The 25,346-nt window shown below is 52.6% G+C and overlaps 1 protein-coding gene across 2 annotated transcripts in view; it reads right to left on the bottom strand.

The window, feature by feature from the left end:
* Positions 1 to 25,346, bottom strand: part of SLC24A4 (solute carrier family 24 member 4) — a 178,746-nt gene that overhangs the window by 38,379 nt on the left and 115,021 nt on the right. The window contains exons 4-12 of one of the 2 annotated variants that reach the window (XM_003128693.6): positions 22,944 to 23,018; positions 20,240 to 20,324; positions 19,612 to 19,715; positions 18,698 to 18,772; positions 15,431 to 15,456; positions 14,446 to 14,499; positions 12,734 to 12,876; positions 8,255 to 8,424; positions 2,234 to 2,429 (exon numbers count right to left, since the gene is read on the bottom strand). In XM_003128693.6, coding sequence (XP_003128741.3) covers positions 2,234 to 2,429; positions 8,255 to 8,424; positions 12,734 to 12,876; positions 14,446 to 14,499; positions 15,431 to 15,456; positions 18,698 to 18,772; positions 19,612 to 19,715; positions 20,240 to 20,324; positions 22,944 to 23,018 — 928 coding nt within the window. The remainder of the gene's footprint in view (positions 1 to 2,233; positions 2,430 to 8,254; positions 8,425 to 12,733; positions 12,877 to 14,445; positions 14,500 to 15,430; positions 15,457 to 18,697; positions 18,773 to 19,611; positions 19,716 to 20,239; positions 20,325 to 22,943; positions 23,019 to 25,346) is intronic. The other variant, XM_003482307.4, reaches the window with a different exon arrangement.

Raw genomic sequence — 25,346 nt, 5'->3', positions numbered from 1 at the left:
CCTTCCTCCCTCAGTGTCCCAGCCCCAGAGGCCAAGCTCCCACCCGAAGACCGTTCCCTCGTAAGTCCACCAGACAAGCTGGCTGAGCAGGACCGTGGCTCCCACAGAGTGTTCTGGCAGGTGGGCTGGGATGCCAGGGTTGTGTGAGAGGCCAAACAGAGACAAAGACCCTCCACTGCCAGCCTTCTGGTCAGCAGAGGGGGACCTGGGGAGGCCCAAACCCCTGGGCTGGGCTCCTCTGTGACCTCAGTGGGGGTGTGAATTTCATTTTCTGGGTCTTCCCTTAGCATTGAAGGAGGCTGGGAGGTGTTGACCAGGAGCCGTGATTCCTAATTTGGAGGAAGCCCCAGGAATCACATACAGGAGGTTCGGGAATGCTGATTCCCAGGCCCTGCTCCCGTCTGTGGCATGTCTGGGTTTTGGAAGCAGGTCCTAAGTTTGGGGAAGAGCCCAGGGTAGCTGTGCATCCAGAAACGAATCCAGAAACTCTGAGGAGGCCTGCGATTGCAAACAGAACCTATATTTGCCAGACAGAGCACGGTGACCGAGGAGCCCACTCTGGGAAGGCCCATGGCCACCTACGTGGGAAGCAGGAGTGCTCCCATAAACACGGGGACGGGGGCACTGGGGTTGCCCCTCCCTCGTCCTTCGCAAATCAGGCGTTGTCTGTGAGCCTGATGCTAAACCCAGAATTCTTTTCAGAAAAACATCAAGTTCTGGACTTGAAAAGTTTGGAATCCTCTCCTGCCTCTCGGGATAGCAGGACACCAAGGAAAAAAACCTCGAGAAAAAAACAAAGCGTTCTGGTTGTCATTTCCCTTCGCGGACGGCAGAGGAGTTTGGTTAAAGGTGAACACAGACGGGGTGTGTCTAGGCTCCTCTCACACACATGAACTCATTTGATGGACATCTACTAAGCACCTACTATGAGTCAGGCTTGGGCCCTGGGGATACAGCAATGAACGAAACAAACATCCCTGCCCGTGCGGAGCTGATATTATAGCTGGGGAGACACACACGATTAAAAAAATATAAAATATTTAAAATAGAGTGGTCAGGGAAGGCCACACTGAAAAGGTGTTTTTTTTGGGGGGGGGGGGCATAACCGAATCTGAGCTGCAGCTGTGTCCTATGCCACAGCTATGGGAACTCCAGATCTTTAACCTGCTGTGCTAGGCCAGGAATCAAACCTCTGCTGTCCAGAGTTAACTCTGGATACTTAACCCACGGCGCCACAGCAGGAACCCCATGAAGGTGACATTTAAGCAGAGACCTGAACAAGGTGAGGAAGTGAGCCATACAGATAACTGGGGAGACGGCATTCCAGCAAATGGCACATACAAAGGTCCTGGGGCAGGAACATACCTGCTATGTTCTGGGAAGGACAGTGAGGAAGCCACTGTGGCTGGAGCAGAGGGCAGGAGGGGGAAGAACAGAGGTGAGGTTAGCAAGGAACCAGAAGTCAGAAGACACTGGGCCTTGAAGGTGAGACTCCAACGAGATGGGAAGTCACTGAGGGTTCAGGGAAGAGTCACAGCCTGACCTGACTTACTTATAGGTAGGAGATGTCACCAAATACATAACTATGTATTAGAATATCCTGTGGCCTTAGAATATCCTGTCCCTGCACATATGCAACACATGGGGAAAATGGCCTGCCCACAATGAAAAGGTTGCTGAGTCTGAGTGTGTCCATAACTCACAATGAATGTGGTTCCTTTTCTTTTCTGTTTTTTTTTTTTTAGGGCCACACCCTTGGCATATGCAGGTTCCCAGGCTAGGGGTCAAATTGGAACTGCAGCCACCAGCCTACATCACAGCCACAGTAACACCAGATCTGAGCCTCATCTGCGACCTACACCACAGCTCATGGCAATGCTGGATCCTTAACCCACTGAGCAAGGCCAGGGATTGAACCTGCAGCCTCATGGATGCTAGTCAGACTTGTTTTCACTGAGCCACAAGAGGAACTCCGTGGTTCCTTTCCTAACTGCATGAGAAAGCCCTGTTGCCCTGGGCATTTGAGTGCAGTCACTAGGGGTTGTCCCCAGCGGGCTGGCTGGCACACAGGCTCCCCTACACTGGGAAGTGTCCCATCCCACTGCACCTCTAACCCATAGTTCAGCACTTGGGGACATTCACTGAGTGACTTCATGTCCACCACGATCATGGAGTTTGGTCCCCCGGAGCCCCCAGCAGCGTAGCCCGAGAGCCCCGCTCCCCCAGAACTCACCGGGCACGGAGAAGGGGGACAGGAAGGCGGCCTCCACCGGCTCTGGCTCCGGGGGCGGGGGCGGCTGCTGCTCCTGCTCCCGCTGCGGCTCTTCGGGGTTCTCCACGGGAACGTTCCCGTTCTCCATGCTCTCGTGTCTCCCATTTTGAAGCGGCTTGCTGCTCACACCGTTGGCCGAGTTGATCAGCCTCTGCCTCTGTGTGGACAGGAGGCAAGGCAGACACCGAGGCGTGAGACGACATGTTGCCCTGTTGCTTTTTTTTTTTTTTAGGGCCTCTCCTGAGGCATATGGATGTTCCCAGGCTAGCTGCCTCTGCTGTCTGCATCACAGCTTAGTGGAAGCTTAACCCACTGAGCCCATTGAGTGAGGCCAAGGATTGAACCCTAGTCCTCATGGACATTAGTCGAGTTCATTACCGCTGAGCCACAACGGGAACTCCGCCCTGTTGCTTTGCTCCGTGCATGCAGGCAGCCCTGAAAGTTGGTGAATGGCGCCTCGGGAGATGGGCTTGCCTGAGAAATGGCAATGGTTCCCGCTAAGTTTGCTCATTTCCCCTTGGACTAATACTGGCAGGGGTACTGGTCAGAGCCCCGGGCCTCCTCCTCTTAACGCCAACCTGACTGCCCAGCCTGTGACACTAGATGACAGTGATCATTCCAACTTCCCTGTGGATTGTCGTAAAACATACGAGGATGGTCTCGGAAGAGGCCCTGCATAGTCTTTCACACATTTTAAAAAATGTTATCATGTGACAAGTGCACTTACAGTCCATGAACAATAGCTCAACGATGGTTCACATCTTGATGTGAACACTGCCAGCCCCTCTGAAGATTCCCTTAGGGTTCCCTCGCTCTGTAAGTAACCAAGGTAACCCTTATTCTGACTTTTATAAATATTAATTCATTTTTTTTTTTTTTTTACTGAACTTGAGCTTCATATAAATGGATTGAAAGAACATGTATGATTTTATGCCTGGCTTCTCTCACTCACTCAAATATCTATGAGGTTCATCCCTGTTGTTTCTATTTTCAGGGCTATATAGTATTCCACCATATGAATAACCTACAATGTATCCTTTGCCTGTAGATAGGCATCTGGGCTATTTCCTCTTTTTGGTTACTATGAGGAATGCTGGGAACATTTGTGTGCATGTCTTTTTGTGGACATAGGCACACATTCCTCTTGGGTGTTTCCCTTGGCGTGGGATTGCTAGGTCGTAAGGTGAGGGCACGATGAACCATTTTACACATGTACCAGAAACGGATCATAATTTTAGTTGCATCCCATCCTTGTTAATGCTTGATATTGTCAATCTTTAAACTTTAGCCATTCTGGTGGATGTGTGGTGACATCTAATTGCGGTTTTAACTTGCATTTCCCCAACAACTAATGATACTGAACATCTGATTGGGTTACTGGCCATCTGGAAGGCTTATACTGGCCAAGATTTTTTTTTGTCACGTCTAATGAGTGTGTGAACCAGCCTGTCCCCTCCCCTGCCCCATCTCCTGGTAGCTACAGACTAAGTCTGCCTCCTTTCCACCCTGGCCAAGTCTGTGGGTTTCTACTAAACCAGGGAAAAGCAGAGGCCACTTTTCAAGAAATCAACAGGTTCCCCTGTTCCTGAGAACCTGTTTGCTTTTGCAGAGCCTATCATTATGTGGTCCTTCTTAAAAATATTTCTAGGTCGGCTTTAGGCCCTGTGGATAATGATCATCACGCAGTGGACACACACATATCCTTCAAGTTCAGCAGGTGATCAAGAGTCAGTAAACATGTCCCCAAGGCCATCTCCACAACTGTGTGCCTAACACTTACTCTTGTGGTTACTGGAAGCACATAGAGGGTGAGGGGGCTGGGCAGTGGGCTGGGAGGGAGTTATTATTACTTGAAATGAAAGCATGTTATTTTTCTAAAAGAAAGGAATAGACCATTACCCGGCTTCCTGTTGGTTTTAGGCAGGGACTGCTAAATCATGAAGTCTAGGGTTGAGTGGCAATTTCAACCTTTTTTCCCTACAAGTGTGTCCACAATACACAGCTACCAAAAAGAACAAAATCATCTATACCTGAGACCCAGGCCAAGACCTGAGGCATAATATTTTGCTACCCAAACAGGGTTAAATGAAACGTCATCCTTATAGTAAAACAAATCAAAACCCCAAAACCCCCAAATAGCCATGCAAGCACCGAATTGTAAGGAGGTGGGCGTGACTGAGTAGGAACATGAATGGGAGCGGGTCACGACTCTAGCTTAATGGGAACCAACAAAGAATCATATCTGAAAAAATATCTATAGTGACCTGAGGTTGTATTAAAAGAGGTACAGATTACAACACAAAGGAGGTGACAGGTCCCCACGCTGAGAGAAACAACAGTAAGTTTTCTATAGGAGAGTAAGTAGATGGCAAGGACTAGAATTCTGTCCAATTAGGGAGAGTGGGGAATTCCAAGGATGTTTAGATTCAAAAAGAAAATGAGGAGAGGACAACTGCTGCCTGATGTCTGAGGGGACGACACATGGAAGAGGCAACAAATAACAAGCAACGCAAGGGGAGTTTCCTGGTGGTCTAGTGGTTAGGACTCTGTGCTTTTACCACTGTGGCCTGGGTTCAATCCCTGGTCTGGGAACTGAGATCCCACATCAAGTTGCTATACACTGTGGCCAAACAAACCAAAAACAAAACAAGACCAAGCAGGGACTGGATATTATAGAAGGAATAACGATATCTTATTTATCTTTAAGGGGGCAGGGGAGGTGGACTAGACTGACTCCTAAGAATCTATGCAGCTCTTATAATGCAGTCAGGACCCTGATTTTGGCTGGAATTGCTGTTCTTATTAGTCACGTGACTTGGGGAAAATTACTCTAACTCTCTGATAAATTGACCATATCATCAGAGGATTAATGCTATAACACAAGTAAAACATCCAGCCCCCTGCACTGGCACACAGCAGGAGCTCAGAAAATCAGAGCTAATTGTGGCAGCTCAAAATGACCAGCATCCAGGTGTGAGAAGAGGAAGAGTGAGTTATGGGGATGAAGGAGCCAGGGGACCAGGTGGGATGGGCACTCAAGAGGAAGGGGAAACCCAGGGTGAAATTCTAGGCCTCTCGGAAATGCAAATCAAAACTACAGTGAGGTACCACCTCACACTGGTCAGAATGGCCATCGTTTAAAAAAAAAATCTACAAATAACAAATGCTGGAGAGGGTCTGGAGAAAAGGGAAGCCTCCTACACTCTTGTAGGAGTGTAAACTGATTCAGCCACGATGGAAAACAGTGTGGAGGTTTCTCAGAAAACTAAAAATAGAATTACCATATGCTCCAGCAATCCCTCTCCTGGGAATATATCTGGACAAAACTATAATTTAAAAAGACATATGCACCCCTATGTTCACAGCTGCGCTATTCATAATAGCCAAGACATGAAAACAATCTAAATGTCCATCGACAGATGAATGGATTAAGAAGATGTGGTACAACGGAATACTACTCAGCCATGAAAAAGAACAAAAGAATGGCATCTGCAGCAACATGGACACAACTAGAGATCATCATACTAAGGGAAGTTCGAAAGAGAAAGACAAATACCATATGATGTCGCTTACATGGGGAATCTAAAATATGGCACAGATGAACCATCTATGAAATAGAAACAGACTCTCAGACATGGAGAACAATCTTGTAGTTGCCAAGGGGAGAAGGGAGGGAGAGGGATGGACTGGGAGTCTGGAGTTAGTAGATGCAAACTCTTATATTTGGACTGGATAAACAGTAACGTCCTCCTGTATAGGGAACTATATCCTATCTCCTGGGAAAGATCATGATGGGAAAGAATATAAAAAAGAATGAGTGTGTATGTATGAGGGTGTGTGTGTGTTTAACTGATGTTTCACTGAGTCACTTTGCTACGCAGCAGAAATTGGCACAACACTGTACATCAACTATAATTTAAAACACTTTTAAAAATTCTCAGCCTCTTGGCCACTCATCACAGGGACTATGGATGCAGGGGGTCAAGGCAGTCAAGGGTAGGCTTGGAGTGAAGGAGAAACAGAGCCCACCGTCCACACCCCTCATACCTCCTTTCCTCAATACCCACCCCCTTAGACTCTCTCTGATGACAATGAACAAAGGATGGCATCCATCCCACAGGCATTTCTTCCACGGATTAGTTTTAGCTTTGCGAACTTATCTGTAATATTCTCGAATGAAAATGAACAGTGAACGAAACCAAAGACTCTGGAGAAACAACCTCAAAACTGGGCATTTTGTGGGGTTTACCCCCTCTACTCCCACCCCGTGATGCGTTTCCTCGAGGACACGGTTTAGCCCTGGACAGAGCCCTTCTTGGTGTCAAAGGTTTTAGAGTTGGAAACACTCTGTCCAACACCTCCCAAAGAGAAACTGAGGCCCAGGAAGATGAAGCGAGGCAGAAGCTAATGTGAAATTAAAACTCAGAATTTCTTCCTCCTGAATCCGGCCTAACTCCCCATGCTGCCTTCCAGGGCAGGCTGGTCCCAGGACAGTGGAAAACAAGGTTTTCTCAGCAGCTCAAGACATCAGGGGGCAGGACAACCAGCATTTTAGTGACTCCATCAAAAACCCCATCAGTTCCCTGGATGTGCATGCCATGAAAAATATACCATAAACCCAAATCCCCAAATCCCTAAGAATTGTTCATCCAACATCCAGTGGGTGCAACTATTGTACTTTGAGAAATGGCCAGGATTTGTTAAAATTTCCCTGATTTAGGGAGTTCCCTTGTGATGCAGCGGATGAAGGCTCTGGCATTGTCTCTGCAGCGGCCTGAGACATGGGGCAGGTTTGATCCCTGGCCAGGGAACTTCTGCAAGCTGTGGGCGTGACCCCCCCCCAATTTTTCACTGATCTAAATTTGACTGATTTGGACCAAACTGATGCAGGATGGCTCAAAGTTTGCAATGCTTCTCTTTCTTAATACACTTTCCACAGAAAGTACACATGACCTATAGCAATCAAAGTAGAAAGTTCAAAATTCAGAACCCTTAAGCACTGTGCATTATCCGTCTTCCACCAAATTCAGGTGCTGACTACCCTGTCATTAGCCAATGAAGTTCCAAGCTCCTCGTGTCTGAGGATAATTAATGGCTTAGAACTCTAATAGGCACATATGCAGCAAAGTCTGGAAAAGTCAGGAAGCAAAGCCTGTTAACTTTGCTAGACGGTTTTTTGTTTTTACACGAGGGAAGATTCAGACTTATTTAAGATTTTTTTTTTTTCAAATTTGAAAAAGACTTGGCACGAATACCAAGCAGAACGCTGGGTAACAGTGAAAATGGGGTAACTGCTGTCCACAGTGCCTGTTTCCTTTTAGACTTGCTCCGTCTACAGAGAACAGGTGTGTTTTCATATTTTTTAATTTTTTTTAGTCCTGAGTAAAATTAAAAAAGAAAATCCATACTTCAGGAGATCCTGTCATGGCTCAGTGGTTAATGAACCTGACTAGTAACCATGAGGTTGTAGGTTTGATCCCTGGCCTCGCTCAGTGGGTTAAGGATCCGGCATTGCAGTGAGCTCTGGTGTAGGTCGCAGATGCCACTCAGATCCCGTGTGGGTGTGGCTGTGGTGTAGGCTGGCAGCTGCAGCTCTGATTTGACCCCTAGCCTGGAACCTCCATATGCCTCGGGTGCAACCCTAAAAAGATAAAGGCAAAAAAAAATTAATAATCTGTATTTCAGTCTTGCTTTTTTCCTATTAGTTTTACTCTAGGACTTGACAAAATTACTCAGTGGAACATGGCAGGTATGTATTGTATTCTGGTATTTGATGGCTAGCTGCCTTAAAATCCTTCCTGAGAGAATCACTTGCTGCCTGCGGGTGATGCACCAAACAGGTGCGGCGACCAGCACCAGCCTGGCAGAGGACACGCGGGGCCCCACACCAGGAACATCCCGACGAGCCAGGGTCTCCTCAATGTGTCAGAACCCAACCCATCCAAGGCCGCCCGTGCTCACGGTCTCACGAAGCAAACTCACCTCGTTAATTATGATCCTGCTGGCCATCCGCAGTCGAGTCCTGGGCCCAAACTTGTTGGTGATCATTATACGCAAGCCCGCCTCCGGGAAGTTGAACTTGGGAGGGCTGGAGCTCATGACCTCGTCCACCATCACCACTGGGTTTTTGCTGTACTGCGGCTCCTCCTTCACTGCATTGAGCGCAAAGCCACGATTAGGGCTGGGCTCCCGCCAGGGAGCAAAACCCAAGGGCTGGGGGGTCCAACGGACCTCCCCTCAGGTACCAACTTCTCCGACTGTGGTCTCGGCGGCTGGTAGCCGCCTGGGAGCCCAGCTTCAGCTTTTCCCATTAATCAAGTGGGCCACTGGGTCTGAAATGCCCACCGACGGCAAGCATTAGACAGAGCCCCGTGCTCTCCCGTCACAGCACCCCTCCCACAATCTGGCCCCTCTGCCAATCGATGCCCTTTTCTTCAGGGGCCCAGTCTTGGCCAATGGTAAAGGTCCTTCAGTATCCCATGGGGCAGCCCTCCTCCCAAGGGGATCAGGACCCCGCCATCGCTCACCGGTGCCTCTGGGGGGGCCTTTCTTCCCCTCCCCCCTTAAACAGAGGCTCAGACAAGGCTTTACAAATTGACAAGGCCCCCCTGGCAGGGGATATGCTGGAGGGCACCAGAAAGCACTGGCTCTAAGCTTCCCAGGAGGCCCCCTGCTCTGTCTTAGAGGAACCATCTCTGCCTGGCACAGAAGGATAAATCTGTTCTCCTTGGGGCAGGCAGTGAAGTCAAAGAATCAGCTCCCAGGCCCTGGATGAGGCGACAGAGAGCCAGGAAAGGAGCCTGGGAGCCGGTCTGCAGGGGAAGCTGCTGGCCGAGCCCAGTGTCTCCAGCGCCCTCCAGAAGGGAGGCCACGCTCTCTGACCCTTTGCTTCCACTGATGAGGCTGAAGAACGCTCCTTCCAGTGCCCAGATCTTCCCTGCCACCTTCATCAAGATGCTCCGGGCTGGAGTCTGGGGGGTTGACATTTAACTCCGGAGCCCCCGAGGGTCCCGAAACAGAAGCATTCACGAACACGGCCCACAGAAGCAGGTGGCTTTCCCCTCTGAGGGGCTATCAAAGCAGACACCCCCCCCCCCCCACGGGTCACCAGCTCCGGGTGAGCGTCCTTCCCCGACAACAGAGAGCCGAGAGCAAACCCTCGGGAGAGTTAATGGCATAAACATGAACAGATGCACACCAGACACACCACCCTCACCACACAGGCAGCAAGGCTCAGCAGACAGGAGGCGTGTGGTTAGAACCAAAGCTTGGAGGACCATGCATCTGTCGGAGACAAACACTCACCGCCAACGAGGCGTGCGTTGGACGCGTGGTTTTTTTCTTTTTTCTTTTTAAATGCATGTGTTATTGCTTGGATGGAAGCAGATTACTTACAATTTAGAAGAGGAGAGGAGTTAAGGAGACAAAGGCCGACAGAGATTTTTGCCAGAGATGATTAGCGTGCGGTGGATGCCGGGAGTCTGGGGCAGCATTCTTGATGGGGGCCAAGATGCCAGAGGGTTATTGGAAGGAGGATGTTAGTGGAGGGGCTTCAGGGCTCAGGGTCTCTGGCCTCCGGGTAGGTCCCTCTCCTGGCTGAACTCTACGGCTGGGTCCCACTCTGAGGAGCAGGAACCCCACCGCCCCTCCCTGCTGCAGGAAAGCGGCAACCCCTCCCTCCTCTGAAGCCTCCACCCCAGAGGGAGGTGGAAACCTGCAAAGCAGAGGCAGGCTCCGTAGGTGGAACCAGCCTTGCCGTGGGTACCGCCTCGGGGAACAGCTGGGCTCAGAAGGAGGGCAGAGACATGATGCCCGGCTTCTCAGGCACCTTGTCCTGGCACTGCCCACCAAGTGGCAGCACAGGGTGATATATCCAAGCCACAGGTGCCTGCCTGGCAGGAAACCTAATCCATTGCAGCATTTTTTTTTTTTTTTTTTTTTCTGGAGGTACAGCCTAAGGCCAGGAATCACTCCCTCCCTCTCTGCTCCAAGCCAAAGTTGTATCCAGGCCCAGGGTGGCTTGGAAAGGCTCCCTAAGTGAGCTGAGCCAGTGGTCATGATGGCCCTGGCTACCAGGATGCGTGCAAGGCCACCTGACAGCCCACAAGAAGAGGCTGGACCCCCAGCAGTGGCAGGAAACGGAGCGCCTTCCTGCTTCAGCCCCTGGCTCCTTTTCTTGGTGTATCGGGCTCTGTTTTCTTGAGCAGAATTGAAGGGTGATGTAAACAATGTGTAACAGTTTTAGGGGAACCCCCCCCAAACCACTGAATGCAGAACAAAGTTGGAGGATGTTATGCCCCCCAAAACAGAAACTGGCCTGAGCTGGCGTGGGGTGTTGATGCCACCTACCTAGAGGCTGAGGACCAGGGGCGAGGTGCTCCGGGTTGCGAAGATTTTGTGACAACACCAGTGCCAAATGGCAAAGTCCCGAAGCCCCGCTCCCCTCAGGTCCCCCCGCCCTCGGGATGTTATGGATGCTCCCTTTTCCTGGTCCAGTCGGTCTCCCTCTAGGGGCCAGCAACTCAGGCACACGGCCCTCTGCGGAGAAGGGCATCCAGCAGCCTGGGCTGCATCTCCAGGCCTCCCATCTGTCCTGGTCCAGGCCTGCCTCCCCCCCCCAGACTCCCTGACCTCTTCCTCCTTGGCCTTTATCTAAATGCATCTACCCGGATAAGAATCACAGGGAGACCTATCTTCTCTCCTTTCCATGTGCTGGGGGGGTGGGAGGGGGGAGGCAGTCCTGTGTCTAATCTTCCAATTTTCCAGAAATTTTCTTGGACTTCAAGATGTGGGGGAACGTATTCAACTTGGGGGAAACCCCTACTGTCACGGGTACACAAGGGAGAGGGCCGAGCATCTGGAAAGGCCCCACATGGGCTGCGGCCTCCGGGCAGCCAGATGTCCCTGCAAGAGGAAGGGGCTCGCGTCCTCATCACGTGGCCCTGGGGACAGGCCTCCACCACTGGCCACACGGCGGCAGGGAGCCCCCGGGGCTGGCACCTGAGGACACGGGCATTTGCCACTGGCCTGAATGACTCAGCACGCGGACCCCAGGAGCACTCATCTCCATATACAAAGGTGGCTGGGAACAACCTCTTGAGAGTCTTGTTTGTGGGGCCCTCAGAGCCAGTGTCTATGGAGCTAAAATTCCAAACAGCAGCCACACTGTCCCCTCCCCTTCTGAGGAGGTTGTCCTGGAAACGGGCCCTCTGCTGGGGTGGCCTGCTAAGAAACAGGCCACGCGGTGGCCTAGTCCCACACTCTGCAGGCTGCCTTTCGCTGCATCCCCTGTGCCCAGCGGCCTTCCTCCTTCCACGTGGGGAGATCTGTCCCTCCAGCACCTACGACAGGTGCCTTCCCCTTGGGGGTTCCCTGAGATGGGACAGGACGCACCAGGCCAAAGTGGACATGGTAGGAGCTCCCTACCCTGACCCACCCCAGGGCGGAGGCTGGGGAGGGGGCCGAGGCGTATAGGTTTTGGCCCCCATGTGTCCCAGACACAGGCAAACAGTGCCCTCTGAGACAACGTGGTGACATCAGGGAGGCCATGAAGGAATTAAAGTCACCTGAAAGAGGGACTCTCCCATGAGGAATAGAGGAGGGAGAGTCCCCAGGTGGCTGGCCCACGCCTTTCTCTCCCCGTTAAGGAAGCCTGTACCAACACGTGGGTGGAACTCAATGATGCCAGCTTAAGCTGTTGTTTTTTTTTTTTGTTTGTTTGTTTTTTTCCCTAGATTGTAACTACAAGAACCTATTCAGCCTTTGCACAGGTCTTGGGTGCAAAAGAATGGGACCCTCTCGGCTTCCTGGCAGCTGCCCCCACTGACAGAGTCACCTGCTAACCAGCTGGATTAAGAACTGAGGACAAGAGTTCCAAGGCAGTCACCAGTTGGGCCTAGACCTTTGGGGAACCCGACAGAGATGACATGGGCTGGCTCTGGAGGCCCAGAAACCCCAGACATGGTGGCCAATGAGAAGCTGAGGAGACAAGGCCACTGCCCCCAGGGAAAAGGGTTCCTGGCAGGGCTACTGGGGAGGTCTGGGCTTCCTGGTCAGCTCCATGGCCTCTTTCCCAGGCTCGCTGCTCCTTTGGGCAACAAGCCAGAGGTCTCTTTAGAACAGAGCTCTCCAGAGCTGGGTCTGGCCTTTGAGAAGCCCTGGGGAGCCCTGGCCTGCTCTGCCACCCCCTGTCACTGGCCTGTCACATGCGTCAGCATGTAATTCATTTCAGGAAAGGCAAGCAGGCCCTGAGCCGTCCTCGGGAGCCCGGGGAGATCCCCAAGGACGTGACGGTTGAGTCTGGACTCGTCCTTCTCCACCTCCTACATGACTCGCCCTTCTCAGGTAGGGTCCTGTGACCAAGGGTAAGAGAGGGACAGTTTAGGGGGAGCGTGTGTGTGCACCAACGAAGGGGGTGGTTTCAATGACATGGTGTGCCCGCTCCTGTCTGCTCAGCCTTACCTTGCCCCAGCAACGGCACGGAGGGGTCATCAGAGCTATTATCACAGCAGTCATTACCATCCTCCAGCTCACTGTTCACCGTGTTGCCATTCGCAATGGTCTTTTGTCTGACTGTGAAAAAGGCCTGCATCTTCACATTGTACCTGCAAGTTAAGGTGGGAGGTCGGAGGTGAAGGAAAGGCTGGGCTAGGGAGTGGGTGGGGACCTCCCCCCCTCCCCCCCATGCACCTGCCGCGAGCATGGTCCCGGGGCGAGGGGGCGGGGAGCTAAGGCTGATCAACCAAGCTGACAGTTTCCTGACAGGAACCTTGGAACAATGTACGGTCGCAGGGGACCTGCTCCTACTAAGGGGCCACTGGACTTCCTGGGGGTGCAAGAGACCTGCAGCCTAAGAAAATGACCGATGCCTACTCCTGCACGCCACAAGCCTGTCCTAACACGACAGGTACAGCCAGCCTCAGGACAGGCTGGAAGCAGGTGTGCTCAGGTCCACCCTCTCCTCCACAGCCACTGGCCTTGCTCCCACGGGCTGCCCGGAGAGCATCCCCACGGAGAAGAGCCCACGCCAGGCTCCAGGCTGGCTGGCTGCCCCACGGAAAGGCACTGGAAGAGGAGACCACTTCAGGATAACTTCCTGCAGTTTGACAGCGTATATAGCCTGTTCTTATAAAACATTATACATGTTTTACGGAAATGGGATTCAGTCTCATAAAACCCCGTGGCGTTTTCCTCTTTAACTACGTGTGGAGGTATGAGCAGAATGCTACCGACCTGGATGTGGCTTAGCTCACGGGCACTTTTTTTTTTTTTTTTTAAGAATGGAAAAATACATGTAACATCAAATTTGCTATTTTAATTCTTTTCCATTCTTAGGGGCACAATTCAGCGGGAGTAATTACATCCACGAGGGTGTATCTATTTCCCAAACAGAGCGCCGCCCCTATGAACCCATCCAGCATTCATGAATCCCGCCCTCAAGCACGTGGTAACCACTCTCTGATTTGCTGTCTGCCTTGAGGAATTGGAGTCTCCTGAGTCCCTCATACAGATGGAATCATACAGTTTGTGTCCTGTGACTGGATGCCGTTCACTCAGCATCAGGTCCTCAGGGCTCAGCCGCAATGGGGCATGAATCAGAATTTCCTTCCTTTAATGGCTGATAACATTCATTGTGGGTAGTTTTGAGCAGATTCTGATCTGAGCGGTTTCCGGAGGACCTCACGGGTGCCCAGGCCTGGATGCAGCATCTGCCTCTTAAGAACAAGTGGTGCCCCCTGCAGCTGTGCAAGGTGATGGCCCCGAGTGGTGGCATATTGTGAAGCCTGGAGAGAGTGGGGCTGCCTGGCTCTTTCAAAAGAGTGGTTTTAAGTTATCAGGCTACTTATAGAGACAGCACAAAAGAGTGGTCACCCTGGGGCGCGGCCAGGGCCGTGGAGCGGGGCGGGAGAGAGGGCTTTGCCTGCTACTTGCTTGGGAAGGGGCTGCATCTTCCTCCCACCACCCACGGCGGGATGCCCCTGGCTCATGTGTGAAGAGCGCTAAAGCAGGGTCTGAGTCCCTCTTTCCCACCCTGTCTGTGCCAGCAGGGGCCCCCAGAGAACAGGGGTGGCCGAAAGGGACCAAAAGGGTCTGGCGGAGGTTTTCTCCCTGCTCTGACAAAAGGCAAGCGCGGGATGGGGACGCGGGGGCCGGCGACTGGGAGAGGCACTTACTTCATGATCAGAATGTAAAACACGTACAAGATGATGAGCACCAGGCCTTCCCACCTCCGGGAGAGAAAGGAGACAGGTTAGAGCCAGGGAGGCACAGCGGGTGGACCAGGGCGGGATGTCCCGTCACCTCCCTGACCCCAGGCCTGTGGGCGAGCCGCCCAGCCCCCCGCTGTCCTGTGATCTGAAGCCCGCCTGGGGACAGGGAAGGCCAAGGACAGGTCCTTCTCCACCACAGGGGGTCTGTGGGACTCTGGAAAAGTTCCCTCGGCCACCCAGGAAAAGGCGGGACCAGGGCCACCTCATGGCCTACATCACAGCCACAGCAACACCAGATTCAAGCCGCATCTGTGACCTATGACGCAGCTTGCGGCAACACGGGATCCTAAGCCCACTGGGCGAGATCAGGGACTGAACCTACGTCCTCCCAGAGACTATGTCGGTTCTTCACCCGCTGAGCCACAACGGACACAGTTCACACCCGCTGAACTCCCTAAATTGTTTAGATTTTGCTTCTTACCGCGGTATCTTTAATTCACCTGGAATTCATTTGTGTGTAAGGTGTGAGGGAGGATCTGACGTTATTTTATCCCATGGGGATTTCTAGTTGTCCCAGCAGCATCTGAGATACCCCCCAACTCGCCGCCGTGTCATGACACCTGTCACTTCCCCCAGCCCAGAACCGGGCCCTTTACCGGGTTCTCGGAGCCACATTCCACACTGGCCTACGCTTATCCCTGTGCAAAACTTCAGTTTTCACTATTTCTGCTTTATAATATATCTTGATATCTGGCAGGGCAGGAATATTAAGGGAAACAGTCTTTGCCACTTTGGAAGGATAGATAAAGCCATGACTGTTTAGAAGGAAACCCTTTTTACCTGCAGAAGTGCATAAGCTTATGTTTATAGAAATATTTTTTTAAAAAGATTCAATGAACCCAATAAGCAAGGATATGAATACAAAAGGAACAATGAGAAATAAACTTACCATACAATCTCCTCATCATATATGAACTGGAAGGCAAAAGAAAAAAGGGTGCGGGGGGGGGGGGAGGGACAGATTTATTCCAAAGAAGAGCAAACACAGGTCCCCGAGCACCCCGAGCCGACATATACTGGCTTGTAACGTGCTTCACAGGAAGCTGGGCTCTTCCCTCCGTGTCTGGGTTTCCCAGCTGTAAAAGGCGACCTCTCCTGAGCAGAAACCTGGGTCAGCAGATGCTGAGCTACGAGAAATGGCCCATGCTTCACGAGAGCACAAGTAGCCACTGGGGCCAGCCTGGCAGGGCTCTGTCTTCCTTACTGGCACAGAGTGGCCAGAATCAAGAAACTTAAAGCCTGAAAAGGGCTCTCCCTCTGTCTGTCTGTTCATCTGTGTCTATCTACCTATCTATCTACTCATCTATCATCTCTCTATGGTAACTGTGGGGGGTGGTAAGGGGGAAGGAGGTGTCATTTTCTTTATTTATAAAGTTTTAAAAAATTTTTTTTCTTTTAAGTGCTATACCTGCAGCATACGGAGGTTCCCAGGCTAGAGGTCGAAACAGAGCTGCAGCTGCTGGCCTATGCCACAGTCACAGCCACACCAGATTTGAGCCACATCTGTGACCTACACCACAGCTCATGGCAATGCCGGATCCTTAATCCACTGAACGAGGCCAGGGATCGAACCTGCATCCTCATGGATACTAGCTGGGTTCATTACCACGGAGCCGCAATGAAAACAACTCATTTTCTTTAAAAATAAAACAAAAAACCCCTTTGGAAACTCTGAGGACAAAGGACCTGCCTGTACCATCTGAAGGGAGGCCAGGGGTGACAGGAGATGCAGTGGCTTCCTAAGAGGGCAGTAATGCTGCCCGACACCCCCACCCAGCATCTCTGCGCGGGACACAGGTGAATGCTACTTCCGTGGTCCAAGGAGTCCTGTGACCGCCCCAGCCGGGCCCTGTGTGCGCAGGAAGCTGGAGGGGCTGTGACCCACCAATCTGATCTTAGAGACATGAGGGTCCCTACAAGAGACCCCTGGAGATGCCAGGGGCTGCTGCCTGGACTTGGGCTCCCTGCACCCCAATCCTGGCTGTCACGGCAGGTAGCACACACAGGAACCGCTTGGGAAGACCTGGCCAGGTATTGCTGCGAGGTTCCCCAAAGCCAGGACTCTGAGGAAGGGGCACTCAACAGAGGGGAGCCTGGTGCCACCACCTGGGAAGCTGGGGGGACATTTATGGGGATAGTTTCAGTTTTTACAACCCAACAGAGGGCTACTGGCATTTAGAGGCAGTGAGAGCCAGGGGTGCTACTCAGCCTGGAACATGGGGAATTGATGCTATCGGAGGGGATTTTGCATGTTTGTCACACATCCTGAATCTCCTGCTAAGTATTTAGGCAAGTGGAAAAAAAACGACCTGAGCCTTGAACTTAACTCCATTTTATAAATCAAAGTATTTTTACATGGTTTTAATAAATACTTGATTTTCTTGTGAGTTAACGGTCCTGGGAATGGAAGGATGACTGTTCTTGGCTCTGTTTAGAATTTCGGCAGGAGTCACTCATAATTTTGGAAAATCACGTTGTCAGCGCTGGCAGCACTCACAGGGTTTAAGGCGCCAGCCAAACACACCGGCCTCAGTCTGTACTGAGATTAGCCCTATGGGGGCAACGGATTACATCACTGGGTGTTTTAGCATCTTCATGCCAAAATGTTTTCATACTGAAAGATTTATTTTTTATTATAAATTACTTTTATTTGTCCTTTCTAGTATAGTTTGGGCTTTTTTTTTTCTTTTTTTTTTTTTTTTTTTTGTCTTTTTAGGGCCACACCCACAGCATATGGAGGTTCCCAGGCCAGGGGTTGAATCAGAGCTACAGCTGCCCGCCTACACCACAGCCATAGCAACTCAGGCTCTGAGCCACATCAATGACCTCCACCACAGCTCACAGCAACACCAGAGCCTTAACCCACTGAGCGAGGCCAGGGATCAAACCAGCGTCCTCATGGATGCTAGTCGGATTTGTTTCCACTGAGCCATGACCGCAACTTGTTGATTTTCTGTTTTATCTCTTAACTTTCATTTTTGGGGGGAGTGTGGTGGAAGGCTCTCAGATGCTCCAGGGATCCCACTGCCTCATGTCCACGCCCCCTGCCCATACGTGGCCTGGACTCAGGGATTCGCTCCAAACAGAATATGGCAGAATGATGGGCTGTCACTTCCAACGTTACAAACTGTGGCTTCCACCTTGGCGCCTCCTCACCCTTGCTCGGCGGGACATCAGTGTCCAGGCTGTGAGATGCACTAAGAGCCAGGGAGGAAGGACCTAAGACCTGCCCGCAGCTTTGCGAATGATCCTAAAAGCAGATCTATGTGGGGAGCCCTGAGATAACTGTACCCTGCCTGACACTTGTGAGAGGCCCTGAGCCAGAGGAGAGGGCTTGGCTAAGCCACTCCCAGACCTGGAGCCAAAGACAATGGGAGCTAAGATGTGTGCTCTGTGAAGCTTCTGAGTGGGACGGGCAATTGGCTACACAGCAGCAGGTGACTAATCCAAGGGTCACGATGGTCATATCCAGTTGATTCCAGATGTTCTTCAGCTGGGAACTGTCACTCTAGGACACATGCCACATGCCTCTGCCCTCCTTGAATACGACCTGCCCTCATGCCATCACTTTAACGCTCTTTTTTGGATGGACACTGCTCCTCCTGGGACATGGTCCTTAGCAGTCACCTGTGTCATGGGCTGATGTCACCCCAGCCCTCAGTGGGGGGCAGGCACAGAGATAATACTTCTAACACCCTAACGGGCCCCAGGGGTCTCTGCTTTAGCCCCCTCCCCTCCCCCCGCCCTTTCTGCCCACACGCTTGTTCCCAGCAGCCAACCCTGACTGCTCCCCGCCGGCTGGTCTTGTTCCTGCTCCCGTGAGCTGGGGAACCAGAGGCTCTGCTCCTTGGTAACTGGGCTCTAAGAAGGGTCTGCAGGCCTCTGATGACCATGTGCTCGAGGTGAGCTACAGGAACCCGGCTTTCGCTTTTTCGAGGCCTGTTTGCCCTCGAGGGGGTCCCCAAGGGGCTCCCATCACCAAAGCATCAGGTATGAAGTTTTCGGGAAAGGGAGGCGCCCGGCTGGGGGTTGGTCCCATGACCTCAGTGAGGAGCCAGCACACCCAGGGGTGGGGGCGCCAGGGATTCTCTGACTCTAGTGCCAGGGACAGAGGTGGGCAGGGCCCGGGGCCTTTGCAGGGGCATGGGGAACTCACAGCAATGAGCACGATGACAGAGAGGGTGTAGTACACAGAGTCGCGGCACACGGCCCACCACGTCAGATGCACCACCTGCCGAGCAAAGGGCCACCTGCTGTTACTGGCTGGGGAGATGGGGTGCGAGGGCAGGGGGATGCAGCTGGGCAGGGGCGGGGGTGGGGGGTCCCACCACGCCCAGACCCTGAGGGTGTAGAGACACATCCGTGGAGCTCGACTTAACTGTGCCACCAGAAACACATCTGGCCTGGCCGCTCAAGGCCACCCTGTGCTCTTCCTCATATTTGGGGACAGGACGACACCATGCCATGTTTGTAAGTGGTGGCAAAGCTGCCTTCCTCTCTTCCAAGGTGACCACCTGGCATGTTTCCTAGGAGAAGTCATGTGTGTGTGTGCGGGGGAGGCCAGAGGTACTCCTTCTTCCCTCCCCCTGGTGCTGGAACCTTCCTGGGGGTGACCAGCTCCCCACTTCTACCTCCACCGCCCTGGGCCAGGCAGAGCCTATCCATGACCCTGACTCTCTGAGGTGGAGTCTCATGTCCACCTGTGGCTCTGAGGACCAGGAAGCTGTGATGGGGCATCAACAACAAGCCAGATGCCTCTGCCCCCTGGGGTGGCCAAAGACCCCAAATATTTCCAGAGTCAAGCTCAGGGTCATGGTTACAGAAAGCACCTCTTAAGCATTTTTTTTTTTTTTTTTGCTGTCAGATGGATGCTCCCCCTGGGACGGGCCAAGGCGTTGAGATGCCTCCCGCTCTCAGACCCACTGGAGGAAGGAACAGAGGACGTCACTACTGCTACACGCAAGGAACTGGGCTCAGAAGGGAAGCCCCTGCTCAAAGCCACCGGGAGTGACGGGAACGGCGGAGGCTGAGATGGGGGTTTCATCTCAACAAAAGAGAGAAACCACTGACCTGTCCCGCAAATAATCCACAAACTCCAATTATACACAGGATGTTGAACACAGCAGAGCCCACGATGGTCCCCACCCCGACGTCTCCGTGGGTGATGAACACGCCTGGAGAGAGAAAGGCACAACTCCTCATCTGCAGAGCCCCCCACCCCCCAGACTCCTGCCTGCTGTGACGTCTGTGTCCCCCACCCCACGAAGGGCGAGAAGTTGTTTTTACTATGGGAGAGGGCCCGCGATGCTGGTGCGAATGGCAAAACCGGAGGTGAAAGTGCCCTGGGGGACCAGCTCTGCCATTTTTCACCAGCTTCACCGAGATGTAGTTCACGTGCCATAAAATTCACCCATTTAAAACAGCGATTCAGGGTTTTCTGGTGTTGCCACAGAATAGACGGTCATCACCCCGATCTAACTTTAGAATGTTTTCATCACCCCCCCAATAAACCCCATTCCAATTAGTACCCCCACTCCACCCATGGCTCAGGGAACCACTGATTCACTATCTTTCTTTCCACTTCTCCCATTTTACAGATGAGAAAACCGAGGTGTGGGGCTGACAACTGCCCGCACTAGCTTGGGCACCAAATCTGGGCTTTCTACATCCTGTGTCTCGGGCTGGTGGGATTTCTTACCAATAACAGAGGCAAAGAGTTCTGGTGTCGAGCTTCCGGCAGCCATGAAGGTGGCTCCAGCCACGTCTTCGCTCAGATGGAGTTTCTGAAACAGAAGTGACCGAAGACCCCTCAGGCTGTGACGTGGGGAACAGTGGGCATGCCCACTGGACAGTCACCAGCCAGGAAGAGGGCAGGGGAGCCAAGCTTCTGGGCGGGTGCCCTTGCCTCCCTGCACCCCGAGCACACACCCTCCTCTGCTTTGCCGGATGCTCAATCCAGCATCCCCTGCCCCCTTCCCCCACCTGTCAATTTCTGTTCATTCTCTGAGCCCTTAAATAACGTCTCCCTGATGAAGCCTTTCTAGTGGCCACCACAAGCCAGCCGCTACCCCGGGACAGGCGTAGCATTTAGTCGTCCATTGCTGAGACACAAACCATGCGGTGAGAGTGGTCCACGTGCTTGGCTCCCCACCAGATGCGGGGGGCAAGGCTGGTCTCTTTCATCTTCGGATGCTTAGAGCAGGGCTGGGGCTCTAGTGCCCATCTCCGCAGGTGCTCAGGCAGACCTTGGGGACCACGCAGCCCTCACTTGTCAGGGCTGTGGTACCCGGAGGCCTTGGAGGCACAGCCTGCCTCCTGAGACCAGAAGGCCTTCTGATGGCGGCCCCACCACCCAGCTGCCCACTGAGACAAAGGCCCCCATGTCCCATCCCCAGGGCCGAGCCAGCAAGGGGCAGGGCTGGAACTGTCAAGGCCCACTCTGCTTGGCGAGACTGTTCTGGCCGCAGAGGCCCGCCCTCTCATCCGGAATGCGGGGCTGGAGGCTTTGGATGCTTGGGGAAACCATGGAGGTGGCTGGGTCCACCGGAATGCCAACTTGAATGTGCCCACCTATGGTTCTCGGAAGGCCTCTGGGCAGGCTGGCTTGCGGCACGCTCGGCCTCCTTGCCATCCCCCACCCCCACCTCCGCCAAAGCACTCCTGGGCAGCCCGGGCCATGAGGCCACTGAGGAATCCACTCCCTGGGCCAGCACAACCTCCTCACTGAGCCTGCTACACAAGGGGTCCTTGGAAGGGCGGGAGCCCTGCGCTTGATGCAAAGTGGGCTGGGGGCCCATCCCTGACCCCAGGCAGAAGCCTGGCCACCACAGTCCTGTCAAAGAGGAGGTGCCATAGAGGTTCAGCCATCACCGTGTCTGTAAGAGCTTTCAGCAAAACCCAAACCGGGCTACATCCTGTCCTGCCTCCGCCTGGGTCATTCCTTCCCTCGGCAAGGCCCTTCTCCTTCCCGTCTGCTTGTGGAAATCCTTCTGACTTCCAAAGCCTGGAATAAGTGTCACCTCCTCCATGAAGCCTTCCTGGGTTTCTCACCAACAGAGATGCTTCCTCCCTCCTTCTGGCATCTCAGTCTCTGGATGGCTATCACTGAGCCGCTGCCATCAGTCTCGTCTATGGGGCCAGCACCACCATTCTTGCCCACCTCTGTGTTCTTAAGGAGGCAGGTAACCTCACAGGGCAACTCCACTGTCTGAGGCCCTATGCCATCATCAGCCACCCATCTTCCGTGGACTTCTGTCATCCCCCGTGGTGCCCCCCAAGTCCTCACAGTGGGGCGCCTGGAGTCCATGTTCTGTAAGGAAGGACCAGCTGACTGTGTTCCCTGAGGGCTTCCTCTGAAGAAGCGACAGGCCACCTGCAATAACTCCTGCACCCGCAGCCTGCCACGCCAGAGCCTAGGTTGAGCCTCCCGCCCTGACGTCCTAGCTGCCGTTACCTGATTCTGTTCCTTATGCTTTTCCTCTGGCTCAATTCTCGTATGAGAAGCAATTCAATGGAAGTGAGCGCCTGGCTGGAACTGAGTGGGGCGAGGGGTGGAGCAGGGGGCGCAGGGAGGAGAGGGCAGGGCAGAGGGAGGCTTCTGCACGCTTGTGCCCGGTCATCCACTATTTAGGGGACCCAGGTGAAAAGCAGCCAGTCTCGCTGTGTGCTGATCAGTGGGGTAAAGGAATGGGAAGTGCTGCCCCTCACAATCCGTGTCCCCAGCTGCAAATGTCCCAACAACAAATAGCTGGGATACTTCATGGGGACAACGTTGGCCATGCCCAGTGCAGTCTGCACGGAGCAGGTGCTGGGAACAGAGGTAATTTTCCTTCCTTGGCTAAAGACCAAGAGTAAGACAGGGTAGAGAGAAAGAGCAGCGTCTTGTATACGAGGAGAAAGAAGAAAAGTGAAAATGAACAAAATCATTAAAAGGAGAACATGTCAGGCCTAAAAGGTGAGGACCAAGGGCCATCCCTGCCGTGGCAGCTCAGCATCCTTCCTGGGGACAGAGAGGCCACCTGCAGCTGGTTCTGGCAAATGCTCCCAACTAACCAGGTTTGGCTTAACTACCAACACCCACTGTGAAGCCCGAGGTTCTGGGTAATGATTTTACCCCAGAAGCACTTTCTTCTTCTTTTGTTTTAACTCAATGAATTGTACTATATTTTTATGGTTGTACAACACTGGGGCACGTTTCTTCGGCCAAGCTCTGCCTCCCTCTACCCTGGGGTTTCAGAATGAGGCTTGGCCATGGCGATGCTCGGGTCTTGGCCCGACCACCTTCACCGCCAGAGTGCTCCCCGCGCCAGCCCTTCCTGGCCTGGTGCTGACAAGCCACGGGTCAATCCCCCCCAGGCCCTGATCCAGGCTTTGCCAAAGGGTCCTACGTCCCTCCCACGTACCTCGCAAATCTTCTCTAGAGACGGAACAAAGAAGTCATCGCACACGATGGCCAAGGCATAGAACATGTACAGAGCCTGCGAAAGAAACGGGGAGACGGGGTCAGCCAGAACTCCAGCCGCCGCTGGGCACGGCCAGGCATCCATCATGCTCCAAACCAGCCTGGTGAGCAGAGGCCAGGTGATCAGACGGAGGCATGGAGGAAAATTCCTGCACATGCGAGATGTGCTTCTTCAGCCCGCCACTGACAGATGCAGAAACTGGGGCCCAGACAGGAGACTTAGCTTGCCAAGCAGCAGAGGGGAATGGAACTCAGGCCACAGGGTCCAGTGCCCCTGCCTCTCTCCTTAAAGCAGCAGCTCCCTGTCCAGCAGCAGGGTATGTTCTCAAAGGTTGGATCGCGGGAATCCCCGTCGTGGCTCAGCAGTAACGAACCCTACTAGTGTCCATGAGGACGCGGGTTCAATCCCTGGCCTCGCTCAGTGGGTTAAGGATCTGGCGTTGCTGCGAGCTGTGGTGTAGGTCGCAGACGTGGCTCAGATCCCATGTTTCTGCGGCTGTGGTGTAGGCTGGTGGCTGCAGCTCCAATTAGACCCCTAGTCTGGGAACTTCCATATCCTGTGGGTGCAACCCTAAAAAGAAAAAGAAAAAAAAAAAAAGGTGAGATCCTAACCTCAGGGCCAAGAAGGAAAGCACTGAAAAATCACCATTTTAAGAGTTTAAAATAATCAGCATCCTGACTTCCCCTCTTTAGTTTTAGCAAAAGCATCATTTCCATGTCACCAACCGCCCTCCTCCTGTTAAACAGCAGCTTGAGGCCCAGCATTTCCTGGGATGCTGCTTGATATTGGCCAAGGTTGAAATAAACAAGCCATTAACACCAGGAGGCTCATGGAACAGAGAGTCCAGATTCCAGTGCTGATCCTGTGAGTAATCTGCCTGTGACTTTGGATAAGTCACGTCTCCAGGTCTTAGTTTCTTCATCTGTTTGATGGCAGAGTAAGGACAGATCAGCAGTTTTTAGATGGTTTTATCCACAAAGCCCCTCCCTGACCTGTCCACCCAGCACGGCTTTATTGAGCTCATCTTATGTGCCGGGCACTATTTTAGCCATTGGGGATAGGCAGTGAGGATGCCAGGAAAAGCCTCTGCCTCTTTGTGGGAGACAAACAAATGGGCACATAAAGAATCTATAACTGCCAGTAAACAGCAGGTGCAAAGGTCCTGAGGCGGGAGCAGGTATGATGCATTTGAGGCACAGCAAGGTCACTGGTGCAGGTAGAACAGAGTGAGAATAAGGTGCAAGTGAAGAAGGTGAGGTTGGAGGGCGAGGCAAGGACCAGGACCTGTGAACAGGGAATGCAATTTTACACTAAGCACTGGGGGGAGCCATTTCTTCCTTCAAAGAAAGTGATAGAAATGCCCTATTCACAAAAGTGGGAAAGGCTGGGCTGCTTCAGCTACACCAGTGTGCTATTCAAATAACTTTGCAATTAACAAATTGTGGTTAAATAAAGCAGAAGATCTAACGACTGTGACCAAAGCATCCGAGGCAGCTGTCCACTGGAGTCCAGGTGTGGCTGTCCCTGGATTTGACTCATTCATTATCTTTTGGGGGCAGGGAGGTGCACAGAAGAAACAAATACGTGGGGTGTGAGTAAAGTGGAGCGAGACAGGAGGGAGAGACCCTGCTATAAATCTCAGGATCTCAGCTGGAGTTTATACCCTTGGAAATGCCCCCTAATATCATCTCCCAGGAAAAGGGTGTCCTGTGAGGCTGAGAGCCTCTGGCTCTCCTGATGCCTCAGAGATACTGGACCAAAAAGGGGGCCAAGAGGGCACCAGTATGTTCTTCTCTCGCATCAGAAGGTTCTGAGAAGCTTCTCAGGGCTGCAGACAGAAACTGGCTCAAGCCTTTTCTTGCTCTAAAGAAGGGCTCCGCCAACTTTTCCTGAAAGGGTCCGATAGTAAGTATTTTCATCTTGGCAGCCCGCAGAGTTTGTTATGGCTGCTGCTATAGAAGAATAGCCATGGATGGCCATGGCTACATCCCAATAAAACTTTATTTATAAAGGCAGGAGGGAGGCTGGATTTGGTTCTCTAGGCATAGTTTGGCAATGCCTGCTCTCAAAAAAAAAAAAAAAAAAAAAAAAAAAAAAAAAAAGTCCTGCAAAATTCCTGGGGTCCTTTCAGGTTCAGGGAACAAGGCTTTGTGCTAGAAATGCCAAGACTTTCATGAAGCAGAGGGACAGAACTGCTAGACTAACTCACAAACCCCATGTCCCCTGAGAGAAAGGGGGAGGCTTAGGAAAGCCAGGGAGCTAGGAAGATGATCACTCTGTTACAGAAATAATACACAGGCCTGTCGCTCAAAATTTGCCTACAACCTTTTTTTTCATTAGTGG

The sequence above is a fragment of the Sus scrofa genome, chromosome 7 (assembly GCF_000003025.6).
Source record: "Sus scrofa isolate TJ Tabasco breed Duroc chromosome 7, Sscrofa11.1, whole genome shotgun sequence".
Lineage (NCBI taxonomy): Eukaryota > Metazoa > Chordata > Mammalia > Artiodactyla > Suidae > Sus > Sus scrofa.
The sequence above is the reverse complement of the archived record's forward strand: the minus strand, read 5'-3'. Positions and strand labels throughout refer to the sequence as shown.